Source organism: Strigops habroptila, chromosome 3 (genome assembly GCF_004027225.2).
Source record: "Strigops habroptila isolate Jane chromosome 3, bStrHab1.2.pri, whole genome shotgun sequence".
Classification (NCBI taxonomy): domain Eukaryota; kingdom Metazoa; phylum Chordata; class Aves; order Psittaciformes; family Psittacidae; genus Strigops; species Strigops habroptila.
In genome coordinates this window covers 794,589-808,033 of record NC_044279.2, presented here as the reverse complement: position 1 = coordinate 808,033, position 13,445 = coordinate 794,589, and the positions used below count along the sequence as shown (strand labels likewise).

The 13,445-nt window shown below is 61.4% G+C and overlaps 1 protein-coding gene across 1 annotated transcript; it reads left to right on the top strand.

Annotated features, from left to right (window-relative positions):
* The first annotated feature begins 7,020 nt into the window (after positions 1-7,020).
* On the top strand, positions 7,021-10,301 carry PAX4 (paired box 4). Its single transcript, XM_030472069.1, has 7 exons — positions 7,021-7,033; positions 7,584-7,714; positions 7,797-8,012; positions 8,849-8,939; positions 9,183-9,374; positions 9,605-9,687; positions 10,191-10,301. Exons 1-7 carry the CDS (start codon positions 7,021-7,023, stop codon positions 10,299-10,301), a joined length of 837 nt encoding a protein of 278 aa, XP_030327929.1.
* Positions 10,302-13,445: the final 3,144 nt, after the last annotated feature.

Here is a 13,445-nt window from a genome sequence, read left to right as displayed (position 1 = left end):
CCTACACCTCACCGTTGTCCCAGCTTGAAGCTGCATCCCACCGGGCTATGCCAGGGGAGATGACAACGCATCCATGTGCTCCAGCTCCAGCGAGGGCATCTTCGAGCCCCACAGTTGCCTCTTTTAGCCAGAATATTTTAATAATCATCTTTTTGATGGAAAAGCAAGTGGAAATGTAGGTGGGAGCACTTAGGTAAAGGAGGTTTGCTTGCTTGGCTGACTCATCAGGGCTTTTAAGTTTCACGTGTGCTTTCTGGAGGAGAAAAGAAAGGATTTCTTTTTCCAGCCATCCATGGTGCTTGGGGAGGAACAGGGTCCTGCTGTGGAGAGAAAACCCACAGAGATGGAAACCAGCCTTGGATGTGTAGAAAGGAGCTATAGAGAGAAGGGGAAAGATCCTCCCTGTGCTGGAGGCATCACTCTGGCGTAACTGCATCAATCCCAATGTGCTGCAGCTCCCAGCTTTGGTCCTGCAGTGGGATCCCAGCACCAGAGGGACGTGGAGCTGCTGGAGCGAGGCCAGAGGAGGCCCCGGAGCTGCTGCGAGGGCTGGAGCAGCTCTGCTCTGGAGCCAGGCTGAGAGAGCTGGGCTGGGGCAGCCTGGAGAAGAGAAGGCTCCTGAAGGGGAGACGTTAGAAGGGTTGGAAGGGACCATAAAGCTCCTCCAGTTCCAACCCCTGCCACGGGCAGGGACACCTTCCACTAGAGCAGGTTGCTCCAAGCCCCTGTGTCCAACCTGGCCTTGAACACTGCCAGGGATGGGGCAGCCACAGCTTCTCTGGGCACCCTGTGCCAGCGCCTCAGCACCCTCACAGGGAAGAGCTTCTGCCTCAGAGCTCATCTCCGTCTCCCCTCTGGCAGGTTAAAGCCATTCCCCTTGTCCTGTCCCTACAGGCCCTTGTCCGAAGCCCCTCTCCGGGTTTCCTGGAGCCCCTTTAGGCACGGGAGGACATGTTCAGCTCCCTAAATCCGGCTGGAAGGAGCTCAGAGGAATCTCGTTCCCGAGCAGGGAGAGCTCAGCAACTACAATTACATTTGATTGCAATTATGATTAATGAAGGCTCATCACAGCTCGAGTCTGCCTGGAGAGCTCAGGGTTTGGGGTGACCTGGCTGCCCTCTGGCCCATGGTGGCCACTGGTAGCCCTGGTCCCGGGTACACTCACTTGTCCTCCTTCCCCTTCACAAGCCACCGGTGCCACTGGAAACGCCACCGCTCAGAACACGTGATGCTGGTGGCTGTGGCTGGTCCCCTGGTCCTGCTGTGCCACCACTGTGGGCTGGCTCCCCTCGAGCCAAGAGCCGGCTCCTCATCTGCCTGACATACACTCGCCTAATTGCAGGTAATGAGAGGTTCCAATCAGACCATCGTGCTGTGCTGAGTCAAATGGCTTCCAGAAACCCAATTTCCCTTTAGCATCCCAGGTGTCCTCATCAGCCAGACCTGCATCTGCTTGGGAAAGGAGATGAGATCAATGGAGGTGAAGATGGAGATAAAACTGAGGATGAAAATTGAGATGGAGATGCTCATGGCCATGCTCATGCCACGCTCATGCCACATTCATGCCATGCTCATGCCACTCTCGTGCCAGATTCATGTCACCCTCATGGCCGTGCTCATCCCACACTCATGCCAAGCTCACACACGGTGAGAAGCAGCAGTGAATCCCTACCACTCCCGCTCCCTCCCCACAGCCTCTCATGTCTTATCCCTGCTCGCATCAGCCAGCCCCACACAACCCTCGCTGCTGCACCCACCTCATCCTGCAGCCACCTCATCCTGCACCACCATGTGCCAGCTGCTGAAAACCCAGGGAGCCCCTGGGGTGCTCAGCATCCCCATCCTGCTCCTGGGATGCTCAGCATCCTTGTCCTTCCCCTGGGAAGAACAGCATCCCTGTCCTACCCCTGGGATGCTCAGCATCTTTGTTCTTGCCCCGGGAAGCACAGCATCCCTATCCTGTCCCAGGAAGCACAGCATCCCCATCCTGCCCCTGGGATGCCCCAGGGGCATCCTTGTCCTTCTCCCATGAAGCACAGCATCCCCGCCCTATCCCTGGGATACTCAGCATCCCTGTTCTGACCCTGTGAGGCTCAGCATCTTTGTCTTTTCCCCAGGAAGCACAGCATCCTATCCAATCCCAGAGATATTCAGCATCCCCATCCTTCCCCTGGGAAGCATGCCATCCCCATCCTGTCCCAAGAAGCACAGCATTCCCATCCTGCCCCTGGGAGGCTCAGCATCCTTATCCTTCCCCCATGAAGCACAGCATCCCCACCCTATCCCTGGGATGCTCACTACCCCTGGGATGCTCAGCATCCTTGTCCATCCCCTGGGAAACACACCATGCCCATCCTGTTCCAGGAAGCACAGCATCCCCGTCCTGCCCCTGGGATGCTCAGCATCCCCATCCTGTCCTCCCTGTCCTCAAGCCCTCTCCTGCCAGAGGGCGGCATCCCCATCCTGTCGCAGGCTATCCCAGCATCCCACCCCTTTCCCCAGGTAGCACTCCCTCCTCCAGCTCTCCCAGGCATTCCCATTTACACTCCCCATGGTGTGAAGGTGCTGCCTGGAGGCTGCTGCTGCTGGGGACACGCTCACGGTCTTCGCCACTGATCCGGGTCAAAGCCAAGGTCCTGGGATCAGAGGTGGGGTCTTGGGATCAGTGGTGGGGTCCTGGGATCAGCAGTGGGTCCTGGGATCAGCAGTGGGGTCCTGGGATCAGCGATGGGTCCTGGAGCAGGGAACATGGACAACTTTATGAGGGTCCCCATGCCCCATAAGGTGCCAGCACAGAAGGTGCCTGCCCATGCCTGGGGGAAGGCAGGAGAGCAGGGACTGGCATTCCCTCAGCTCCAGCCCGCTCCGATCCTGTGCCCACCCCTGTTCCCAGACGGCCCCATGTGCCGCACACCAGCGCTGCTGCGCTGCCCACCGGAGAGAAACGTCTGCAGAGTTCTTCCCTGAGTGTGGAGGGAGGTGGAGGGGAGGACACGTGAATGGGCATGAAATGGAGCATGTCTCCACCTCTGCATCTCTCCTCTTCTTCATCTCTTCACCTCTCCATCTCTCCTCTTCTTCATCTCTTCACCTCCCCACTTCTACATCTCTCTGTCTTTCAATTTCAACACCACTCTGTCTCTCTGCCTTTCCATCTCTCCACGTCTCCATTTCTCCATGTCTTTGTCTCCATCTCTCCACCTTTCCATGTCTCTGTGTCCAAGTCTCCACCCCTCCATCTCTGTCTCCCCATTTCACCATTGTTCCATCTCTGTCCTTCCACCTCCCCATGTCTCTGCATCTCCAACTCTCCACATCTCCATCTCTTCACATCTCCACTTCTCCATCTCTCCACCTATCCATCTCTCCATAACTCCATGTTTCCACCTCTCCATCTTCCTGTCTTCTCATTTCAACATTGCTCCATCCCTCTGTCTTACCACCTCTCCATTTCTTCCCCTATCTCTCCATGTCTCCATCTCTGCACCTCCCCATCTCTCCATATCTCCATGTCTGTCTCCACCTCTCCACATCTCCATGTCTCCATCTCTCCACCTTTGTCTCCCCATTTCACCACCGCTGTCTCTCTTAACACCTCTCCACCTCTCCTCCTCTCCATTTCACCTCCTCTCCATCTCTCCACCTCTCTATCTCTCCATAGCTCCATGCCTGCTGCACCCTCCCCACTTCTCCATGTCTCCACCTCTCCATGTCTGTCTCCCCATTTCACCACTGCTCTATGTCTCTGTCTTCCCACCTCTCCATCTCTCCACCAGTCCCTTTCTCCATTTCTCCTCCTCTCCACGTCTCCATCTCTCCATGTCTCCACCTCTCCATCTCTCCGTCACTCCACCTTCCCACTTCCCCGTCTCCCCCGCTCCTCTCCCCTCTCTTCCCCGGCTCCCCCGTGCCCTCCCAGGCCCTTCCCTTTCCCTGTTCCCGTTCCCCGCCGCCGCTCCTCCCGCCGCGCCCGCGCCGCGCCGAGGACGCACGGCCCCGGCGCCCGCCGCTGCCGCCTTTCCCGGGCTCCGGGGGCTCCGCCGGCCCCCCCGAGTCCCGGACAGCCCCGCGGGCTCCCCCCGCCGCCCGCTCCCCGCCGGGCCCAGCTGTCCCCCGCCGCACCAGCCCGGTCACCGCGCCGCTCCCCGCCCGCCGCCGGCGCGCCCGGCCCGGTGCGCACAGCCCCGGGGGTCCGCTCTGGCCGCTCCCGGGCCCGGCCGCTGCCCCCCTGCCCCCCGCCGCCCGTGGGGGGAGCGGCGGGGCCAACCCACGGCCACCGGGCCCCCCCGGCCCCGGCGCTGAGCCCCGCGCCCCGCTCCCCGGCGCCCGGCGCCGCGTTACGCACGGGCATACCCCGGTGCGGTGGGCTCCGCCGGGGCGCCGGGCGGCCGGGGCGGAGCGGGGGGGGCCGGGCCCGGCTTCCAGCGCTCCCCGCGCTGCCGGGAGCCCCGCGGGCAGCCCCGGGACGGGATGCGGGGGGACACTGGGGGGAGCGGGGAGGCGGCGCGGCGGCTCCCGGGGGCCGGGGCCGGGCCCGGGCCCTGCGGGGCTGTGGTTAATGTGTAATTCGGAGCATATGGCATTTTGCAAAGGCGGGCGGCGGTGCGAGGAGCGGGGGGCCGGGACCGGGGTGCTAATAACGCTCGGTGACATGCGGGGCCGGGCGCGGAGGGCCGGGGCTCCGGGCTCCTCTCTGGCCAATATTTGCTCTTCAAATATTTTGCTTTGAAACGTTTACAACGGGGTTTATTTTATGTTTTTATCTCCTAAGAAAGGGGCCATCTGCGCACCGGGATGTCCCCACGGGCCGGGCCGCCCCCGGGCGCCCCAGTGTTTGTCCAACAACCCCCAAAACCCAAAGAAAACCCCTAAAGCCATAAATTAAATACATGTAATAACCCCGAATCTGGGTTTATGATCGAATCCAAGTACTTGCCCATATGGCAGCTCTGCCTGCCCCTGTTTGCTTTGCGGGGCTCTCTGGAGCCCGGGGAGGCTCCGCCGGGGGTTACCGGGGATGCGGCGGGGTCCGCGCTGTCCACCGGCCGCCGGTGCTGAAACGCCGCCGGTAGGCCCGGTACCCACCCACCGCCCGGACCAGGGCGGTCCGGCGGGGCTCGGGGCCGCCAGCCCCGGACACCAGCCGCCGGCTCCGGGCCCCGACGGAGCCCCCCGAGCCGGACTCGTGCTGGGCGCGGCCGCTCGGTCACCATCGGGCCGCCCCTTCCCCCCCATCCTCCTCTTCCTCCTGCCCCGTGACATCACGGCCCCGCTCCTTCAGTAGCCGCCCCGCACGGCACCGGCTCGGCAGCACCCGCCTGGCTCCGAGGACGATCCGGTTCAGCTCCACAGGTACCCCCCTGCTCTCCTCCGGGCATCCCTGCGCTCAGCCACAGTCATATGTGCACACACACACGCACATGTATGTGCAGATGGTGGCCTGGGTGCGTGTAAAAGCATGCGCACACGTGTGTGCAGCTGGGCATGGGGAGAAAGGAGCACATGCATGTGTAAGTGTGTGTCCATACATGTAGATGCACTTGGATGCTTGTGGATGTGTGTGCACAGACTCGTGCTTGCACGCATGTGGAGGGTAGCATGGGGCAAGCTCGGGCATGCAAGGGCTGCTTGGGGTGGTTGTAACTTCTTATCCTGTGTAGGAAGCGTTTCCCAGCGGGAATTGGGTGGTGAAGGTGCCTTAACATGGAGAAGGCTTTGGGTTCTCCAGGAGTGATCCTCTCTGCTCTAGCCTGGCCAAGTCCTATGTCATTTACCCCTCTTCTCACCCCTGTGTGCACAAAGCCCCAGCTCAGCCCCACTACAAGGTCCCTCAGCCGGATCTGAGAGGGACTGTGGGCTCCCAGCTCGGCATTCCCAGGGCACCCATTTCTCCATGGGGAAAGAAATCCCCATGTCTCCTCCGAGCACAGCACGAGCCAAGCACTTGGCTAGGACAAAGCTGAGGAACACTGGTGGAGGCTGTGCCCATGCTGCTTGTTCCCTCCTTCCTGGAGCAGCCTCGGGTGTTTATTCCAGGATGATCCATCCCTTTCCTAATGATAGAGAGATTTGGTTTCTTTCCACCTGTGGGAAATCTGCCCAGTTGTCCCCATTGCTGGATTGATTTTGCTTTTCTTGACTTTCACAGCCAGGGTCAGTGTCCCCAGACACTGTCTCAGGCCATGCAGGGAAGCAACACCAAGGCTGCAGTGGGATTTGGGGGCTGGAGCAGGACAAGCCCCCGCTGGGGGTGTCCAGGACTTTAGAGGGTGTTTCAAGTGGAATTCCAGGGCAGCCAAGGGAGCAGACAGGCTGCTGGAGCAGGAATCGCTCCCTGTGGCACCTCCAAGTTCAGTGTGTTGCTCATTCAATCACAGAATCATAGAACCATAGAACGGTTTGTGTTGGAAGGGACCCTGAAGCTCATCCAGTTCCAAAGCTCTGCCATGGGCAGGGACACCTTCCACTAGGGCAGGAACCACTACATCCATGGGACTGCCTTAGCTCAGGCTCTGGGGCGAGGGAAGGTGCTGGGGCAGACAGAAGTGCTGGGGATGAGGAAAGGGCAGGAGCTTTAGGAGTGTGCTCAGCATGTGGGGAAAGATCAAAGCTGCTTTGCCTTGATCTTCTTGCAGAGGAGGGGGCAGAGCATCTCCAGCCAAAGGAGGGAGGCTCCTGGTAACCTGGTTGTCACCAGCCCATCCTCGCTGGCATCTCTCTCCAGCATCCCAGCATCTCCCCAGCCACTTCAGAGCCTCTTGCAGCCCTGGGAGCACTTTAAAGCCAGGTCCCTTTGATCCGCTTTTGGAGTTCAATGATTTCCCGAGCAGTCAGATGCCCTCAAGCATTTCCATCCTCTGCTGGTATTTCTGCCCTTGCTCCCCCTTCTCCTGGCAGGAGGGTAACCAGGGGATGTGGCTGAGCCCTGGCCACTGTCACCGATTCATCCTTCCTCACAACAGCCACCATCTCCTCTCGGTGGTTCCCAGGCGCCAAAAGTCCCTGTGGAGCCTCACCACGATGCAACACCGAGGTGAGTGATGCTGCTGCACCCTGAGCGTGGTCCCAGTGTCCCTGGTACTGGGGGAATTGGGAAGGTGCTGTGTCAGCCCCTGCTCCATCACAAATGAGGCTGCTTTCCCCCCCAACCCTGCACTGGTGCTGGTGGCTGATACACTGCAGCTCCCCAGAGTCTTCCAGCCCCCCCCCCCAGTGATGTCCAGTGCTTCCCCGAATGTCCCAGCTTGTCACCCTCATTCCAGCTGCCTTCCCCTGCTGCCTCCTCCTCCCCACCATGCTCATCCATGGGGTATTCCTTCAGCATCACTTGATGGGGTCCCCCCACTCCCTGCCTGCTCTGCCGCACGCTGCCTGCACCCACACCCCAGCCAACCAGCCCCACGTTGCTCCAAGCTCCAAACCCTTCTGCCCAGCCCCTTCCAACCACCCTCAATGCACAGAGGTCCCCGATGTCACCATCCTTCGCCCTGGTGCTCTCCTGGGAGCCGGGCAGGGAAGAGCCAGCACTGTCCCCTCTCACAACAAGCCCTGTCCCTGTCACCGGCTGCTCGGCCACCCCGCAGGGCCCAGTGGTGTGAACCAGCTGGGGGGGCTCTTCCTGAACGGCCGCCCCCTCCCTGCCTGCAAGAGGAGGAGGATCATCGAGCTGGCGGCGCGTGGCGTGCGGAGCTCTGACATCTCCCGCAGCCTCAAGGTGGGAGCCGCTGGGAATGGGGGGATCTCCTTCTCCAGACTCATTTCCCACTGAGCCTCTGCCCCATCCATCGCATCCGCAGGTGTCCAACGGCTGCGTCAGCAAGATCTTGGGTCGTTACTACAGGACAGGGGCCATGGGGCCCAAAGCCATGGGAGGCAGCAAGCCCCGCATGGCCACCCCCGAGGTGGTGGCCAGGATTGCTCAGATGAAGCTGGAGCAGCCGTCCCTGTTTGCCTGGGAGATCCGCAGACAGCTCCATGCCGAGGGCATCTGCACCAGCAACAGGACCCCCAGCGTGAGTCCTGGGAGGGATGGGAAGGATGCGCAGGGAAGGGCGGGATGGTGGAGGGAGAAGCAGGCAGGGAGGGGAAGCAAATCACTCCCTCCCACTAAAGCAGAGCCCCACCAGCCACCCCCAGTGAGCCTGGACGTCATCTCGGGCATGGGGACACTGAGGGGGGCTGCTCCATGTGCCACTGGTTGGCAGAGACAATAAGATGTGATCTTCAGCATCGGTGCAGAGAGAATCATAGAATCATGGGATAAACCGGGTTGGAAAAGACCTTCAAGCTCATCCAGTCCAACTGCCCCCAGCACTGCCAAGGCCACCACTAACCCATGGCACTGAGGCCTCGGCTACACGGTGTGTGAACACTTGCAGGGCTGGTGACTCCAGCCCTGCCCTGGGCAGCCTGTTCCAATGCCTGAGCACCCTTTGGGGAAGGAATTGTTCCTCAGCTCCATCTAAACCTGCCCTGGTGCAGCTTGAGGCCGTTTCCTCTTGCCCTATCGAGCTGCACTTCCTAATGCCAGACTCACCCCTATAAATCCCACGGTCTCCAGCCCGAGGTGCAGGTTGCCCCACATTAGATGCTGTTAGTGCACTGAAATGAATGGGTTGCCTGTATCAACAAAGAGCCGAGCAGATGGAGAACCTCTGGCACGTGCTCAGGTGTGGCTGAACAAGAGCACCTCGGGGATGAGCTTTGGGGCATCAGCCTCCATCCCTCCAGCCTTGGTGTTGCCTGAGCCTGTCCCCAGCCCCTGCAGGGAGCAGAGGGATGCTCACCACTGCAGGGGCTTCCCCCAGCACCCCCTGCCCATGGCACAGCCCCTTCTCTCCCTGCCCAGGTCTCCTCCATCAACAGGGTGCTGAGGAACCTGCCCGGTGACCTGTGGCTGGCGGCTGAGCCGGGCTCTGCGAGGGACACGCTGCCATGGGGTGAGCCTGTGGCACCATTGGGGTGCAGGGGCTGGGGGGGGCACCCCATGGGACAGACCTGCTCTGAGCGGGCAGAGACCTCCTGCCACCACCAGCCTCCACATGTGCACACACACACATGAACCATGTGTGCTGCTCAGCACGCTCCTGCGCTGACCCTGCACCCCCAAAGCAAAGGGGTCCATCGCCCTCCCCAGCCCCAGGGCCAGGTCCCTGCCACCTTCTCCCTTGTTGTCCCCACAGTGTCCCCTCTCGCTGTCCCCTCCGCACCGCATTCCCGGGACTGCTGCTCACCCACCGAAGCTGGTGCCGCCATCTCCCCAGGGGCCCAGCACCCTGCCCCGGGCTCCGAGCCCGGCCGGCGGCTCCCGCTGAGCACCCAGCACAGGAACAGGAGGGTCTTCTCCAGCCAGCAGTCAGAGGCCCTGGAGAGAGGTGGGACATCTCAGGGGACACCAGCCAAGCGCTGGGATGGAGGGGGGCCATTCCCATGGGAGGGTATTGACACGTTCTGGATGGGCTCCTGCCACTTTGACTGGCATTGGCCACCACTGTGGTGCTCCACATCACTCTGAATTGCTGGTGATGGACTGGCTGCATCATCTGCCATGGCGCCGGGGGTGCCTGCTCCAGACAGGCTGATCCCACCCCAATCCCTCTTCCAGAGTTTCAGAAGGGACAATACCCGGACACCGACACCCGGGAGAGACTGGCTGCGGCCACCCAGCTCCCGGACACAACCATCAGGGTAAGAGGAGACCCTCATGCAGCCATTCTCCAGATGGGAGATCTGATCCTGGTGACCAAAGCAGCCCCCGTGCACAGTGCCTCTGATGGGGATGATGCTGCGTGCCCTGTCCCAGTGCACCCCTCCCACACGCACACTCTATAGCTCCAGGCAGATGTCCCAGTGCTGCTGGAAAACCTTCACCATCCTTGTGGTCACCCCACACCACGGCAGTGCACACACACGTGAATCCATGTGTCTCCCATGCCCTGTGCTGGAGAAGCACCCAAAGCCTGACACATGCTTGTAGCCTGGTGGAGAAGATGCACGATCAAACCCCCTCCTCTGCTCATGGCCATCCAATGCCCATGCCCATCCCATCCCATGCCCATTCCCATCCCATCCATACCCTTTCCATGCCCATGCCCATGCCCATGCCCAGTGGTGTGTGCCACAGGGGGGGTGCCGCAGGGGGGGTGCTGCAGGGGGGGTGCCACAGCCTCCTCCTGCTCCCTCCTCCCCAGGTCTGGTTCTCCAACCGGCGAGCGAAGTGGAGGCGGGAGGCCAAGCAGGAGCTGGAGGCCGGAGGTGCAGGTGACAGCCCCAGGCAAAGGGGACGGGACGGGGGGAGCTGATGCCCGAGGATGGGGCTGGGGTCCAGGGGCCGCCCCGCTGGGGTTTGGCGCTGAGCACCGCGATGTCTGGGTTTGCTTCCCAGCTCCAGAGCCCTGTGGGAGCTGGGGAGAGGACACGGCCCCTCTCTGTGCCCCCCCGCTGAAAGGCAGCTCCAATGCCATGGGCAGGATGGCCCCTGGTAGCTCCCCAAACCATCCCCCATGGCATGGGGTAACTCTTACCTGCATCTGTCCCGTGGGAATGTGCCACCCCAGGGCAGGAAAGATTCATCCCTGGCTTTCCCCAGCTGAAACGAGGGCTGGATCCTGCGTGGTTCCCGAGCCAGCACACTGCCCTCCCTGCCTCTCCCCATGCAGGCTCCTGGTGTGACTGGATCCTGCCCCGTGGGGTATCCATGGCTGCTTTCCACCCTGTGTCCACAACAGCCACCGGCTCTGCACAGGTAGGAGACAGGTGGAGATCCCGTCCCTCCATCTGGGGTGACGGGGAGGCCCCACCAGCACCCAGCAGGCTCTGGGCACCCTCTGGAGCCCACTCTCCCATTGCCCAGCTGCGCTGAGCTCTCTGGGTGCTGCCCACCCCAGGGAGCATTCCTGGAGCCACCCAGAGGGTGACACTTTGCTGGTCCCCTCCAGGATGACCTGGTCCCAAAGCATTCCTATGGGTGCTTGTGACAACCCACTCTCTGCTCCCACACAGCACCTGCTGGACACCCCCATCAGCTCATCACATCCCCTCCGTGGCCATGGCCATGGGCACGGTCACAGCCCCACCAGCTACCCTGGCCCCCCGGCCCCGCTGCACCTCTGCACCTCTGGCTCATGGGATGACACTTGCTGTGGTAAAAGGGCTGGGAATGGGGCTGGGACCCCCAGGCCCAAGGTGGGAGCTGGTGGCAGGGTATGGGACCCCATAGGGTGCTGGGGGTGTGGGGAGCAGGTCCCCCTCCTGCCTGTCCCCAGCAATGTGGGGTGGGGGTCCCCTGCCCCATGGTGGAGCAGGATGGGGGGTGAGGGTGATGCTCCCCAGCCCCACACCCTGCCTGAGCCCCATTCTCATCCCACAGGCCTGGCTCCGGGCATCAGCCCCGCTCCAGCTCGCTGGCAGCCCATGGAGGATCCCCCCTTCACCCTGTTGTCCCCCCAGGCTCAGCTGCACCCCGCTGCCCACCTCCTGCCTGCAGCCCCATTGAGCCCCCCCGTGCCATTGCTGCACCCCGGCTCCCCAGAGCCCCACACCCGGCTCCATGCACCGGGGTGCCCCTGGCTCTGAGGGTCCCTGGTAAGATGGGGGGCTCCAGTGCCGTGAGTGGAGGTTGTCCATGCATGGGTGTGCATTGGTGACAGCAGGGCCACCATCAGCCCACCGCCTGCCCTCTCCAAGCCAGGACTCCCGTCTCCAGGAGCTCAGACCCCCAGTTCCAGTGGGGCAGAGGGGTGGGTGCTTGGGGAAAGCATCCTTCTGGGCTGGACAGGCTCAGGTTATGGGCGCTGTGGTTCTGGGGGGACGTGTGTGCCATGGGTGTTCACGGGCGTCCCACTATCCCCTCCCCTGCCCCACACTTACTTAACTCCAATCCCATGGCCAGGATGGCCCCTGGCAGCTCCCCAGACCATGCCCCATGGTGTGGGGTGACTCTTACCTGCATCTGTCCCTGTGGGAATGTGCCACCCCCAATGCAGGAAAGCTTCATGCCCAGCTTTGCCCGGCCACCAGCCTCTTCCTCAGCTTCCCTGGGTGGCCTGGGGGGACCTGACCGCAACCGTGCCCCTGGGGCTGTGGTTGGGGTCAGGCTGTGGGAGACGAGCACTTTGGGGACCCCCTGATCATGATGGATGTTTGTCGCCATCCCCAATGCCATGTCCCTGACCCTGGGACACTGCGCAACAGTGTGCAGTGTCACTGCCCCGCTTCATAGGATAGAATCGTAGAATCAACTGGGTTGGAAAAGAGCTTCAAGCTCATCCAGTCCAACCGCCCCCAGCAGTGCCAAGGCCACCACTAACCCACGGCACTGAGGCCTCGGCTACACGGGGTGTGAACACTTGCAGGGACGGTGACTCCAGCCCTGCCCTGGGCAGCCTGTTCCAATGCCTGAGCACCCTCTGGGGAAGGAATTGTTCCTCAGCTCCATCTAAACCTGCCCTGGGGCAGCTTGAGGCCGTTTGCTCTTGTCCCATCCCTTGTTCCTTGGGAGCAGAGGCTGACCACTGCCGCATCCCCCAGTCAGCATCCTTCCGTTCGCTGGTCCCTCCACCCTGACTCGAGACCTTGCAGAGAAACAGGTCCCGGCTGCACAGGAGATCCTTGATCTAAATAAATAGTTTGGGTTTCTGTTTGTTTTGAAGCTGAATTTCATGGGGAGCCAGGGTAAAGGTGCCCGTCACTGGTGCAGAGCACTGCTGCAGGCTGGAGAAATGGGTTTATTTCATGGAATCATAGAATCCCAGACTGGTTTGTGTTGGAAGGGACCTTAAAGCTCCTCCAGCTCCAACCCCTGCCCTGGGCAGGGACACCTTCCACTAGAGCAGGTTGCTCCAAGCCCCTGTGTCCAACCTGGCCTTGAACACTGCCAGGGATGGGGCAGCCACAGCTTCTCTGGGAAAAGTCTGTGCCAGCGCCTCAGCACCCTCACAGGGAAGAGCTTCTGCCTTATCTCCAACCTGAACATCCCCTGTTTCAGTTTGAACCCATCACCCCTTGTCCTATGGCTCCAGTCCCTGATGAAGAGTCCCTCTCCAGCATCCTTGGAGCCCCCTTCAGACACTGGAAGCTGCCCTGAGGTCTCCACGCAGCTTCTCTTCTCCAGGCTGAACAGCCCCAATGTTCTCAGCCTGTCTCCATATGGGAGCTGCTCCAGCCCCTGACCATCCTCGTGGCCTTCTCTGGACCTGTTCCAACAGCTCCATGTCCTTTTTATGTTGAGGATACCAGAACTGTACGCAGTGCTGCAAGTGAGGTCTCATGAGAGCAGAGTAGAGGGGCAGGATCACCTCCTTCGACCTGCTGGTCACGCTTCTTTTGATGCAGCCCAGGATACAGGTGGTTTCTGGGCTCAAGTGCACACTGAAGCCGGCTCGTGTTGTTTCCCATCACCCAACACCCCCAAGTCCTTCTCTGCAGGGCTGCTCTGAATCTCTTCT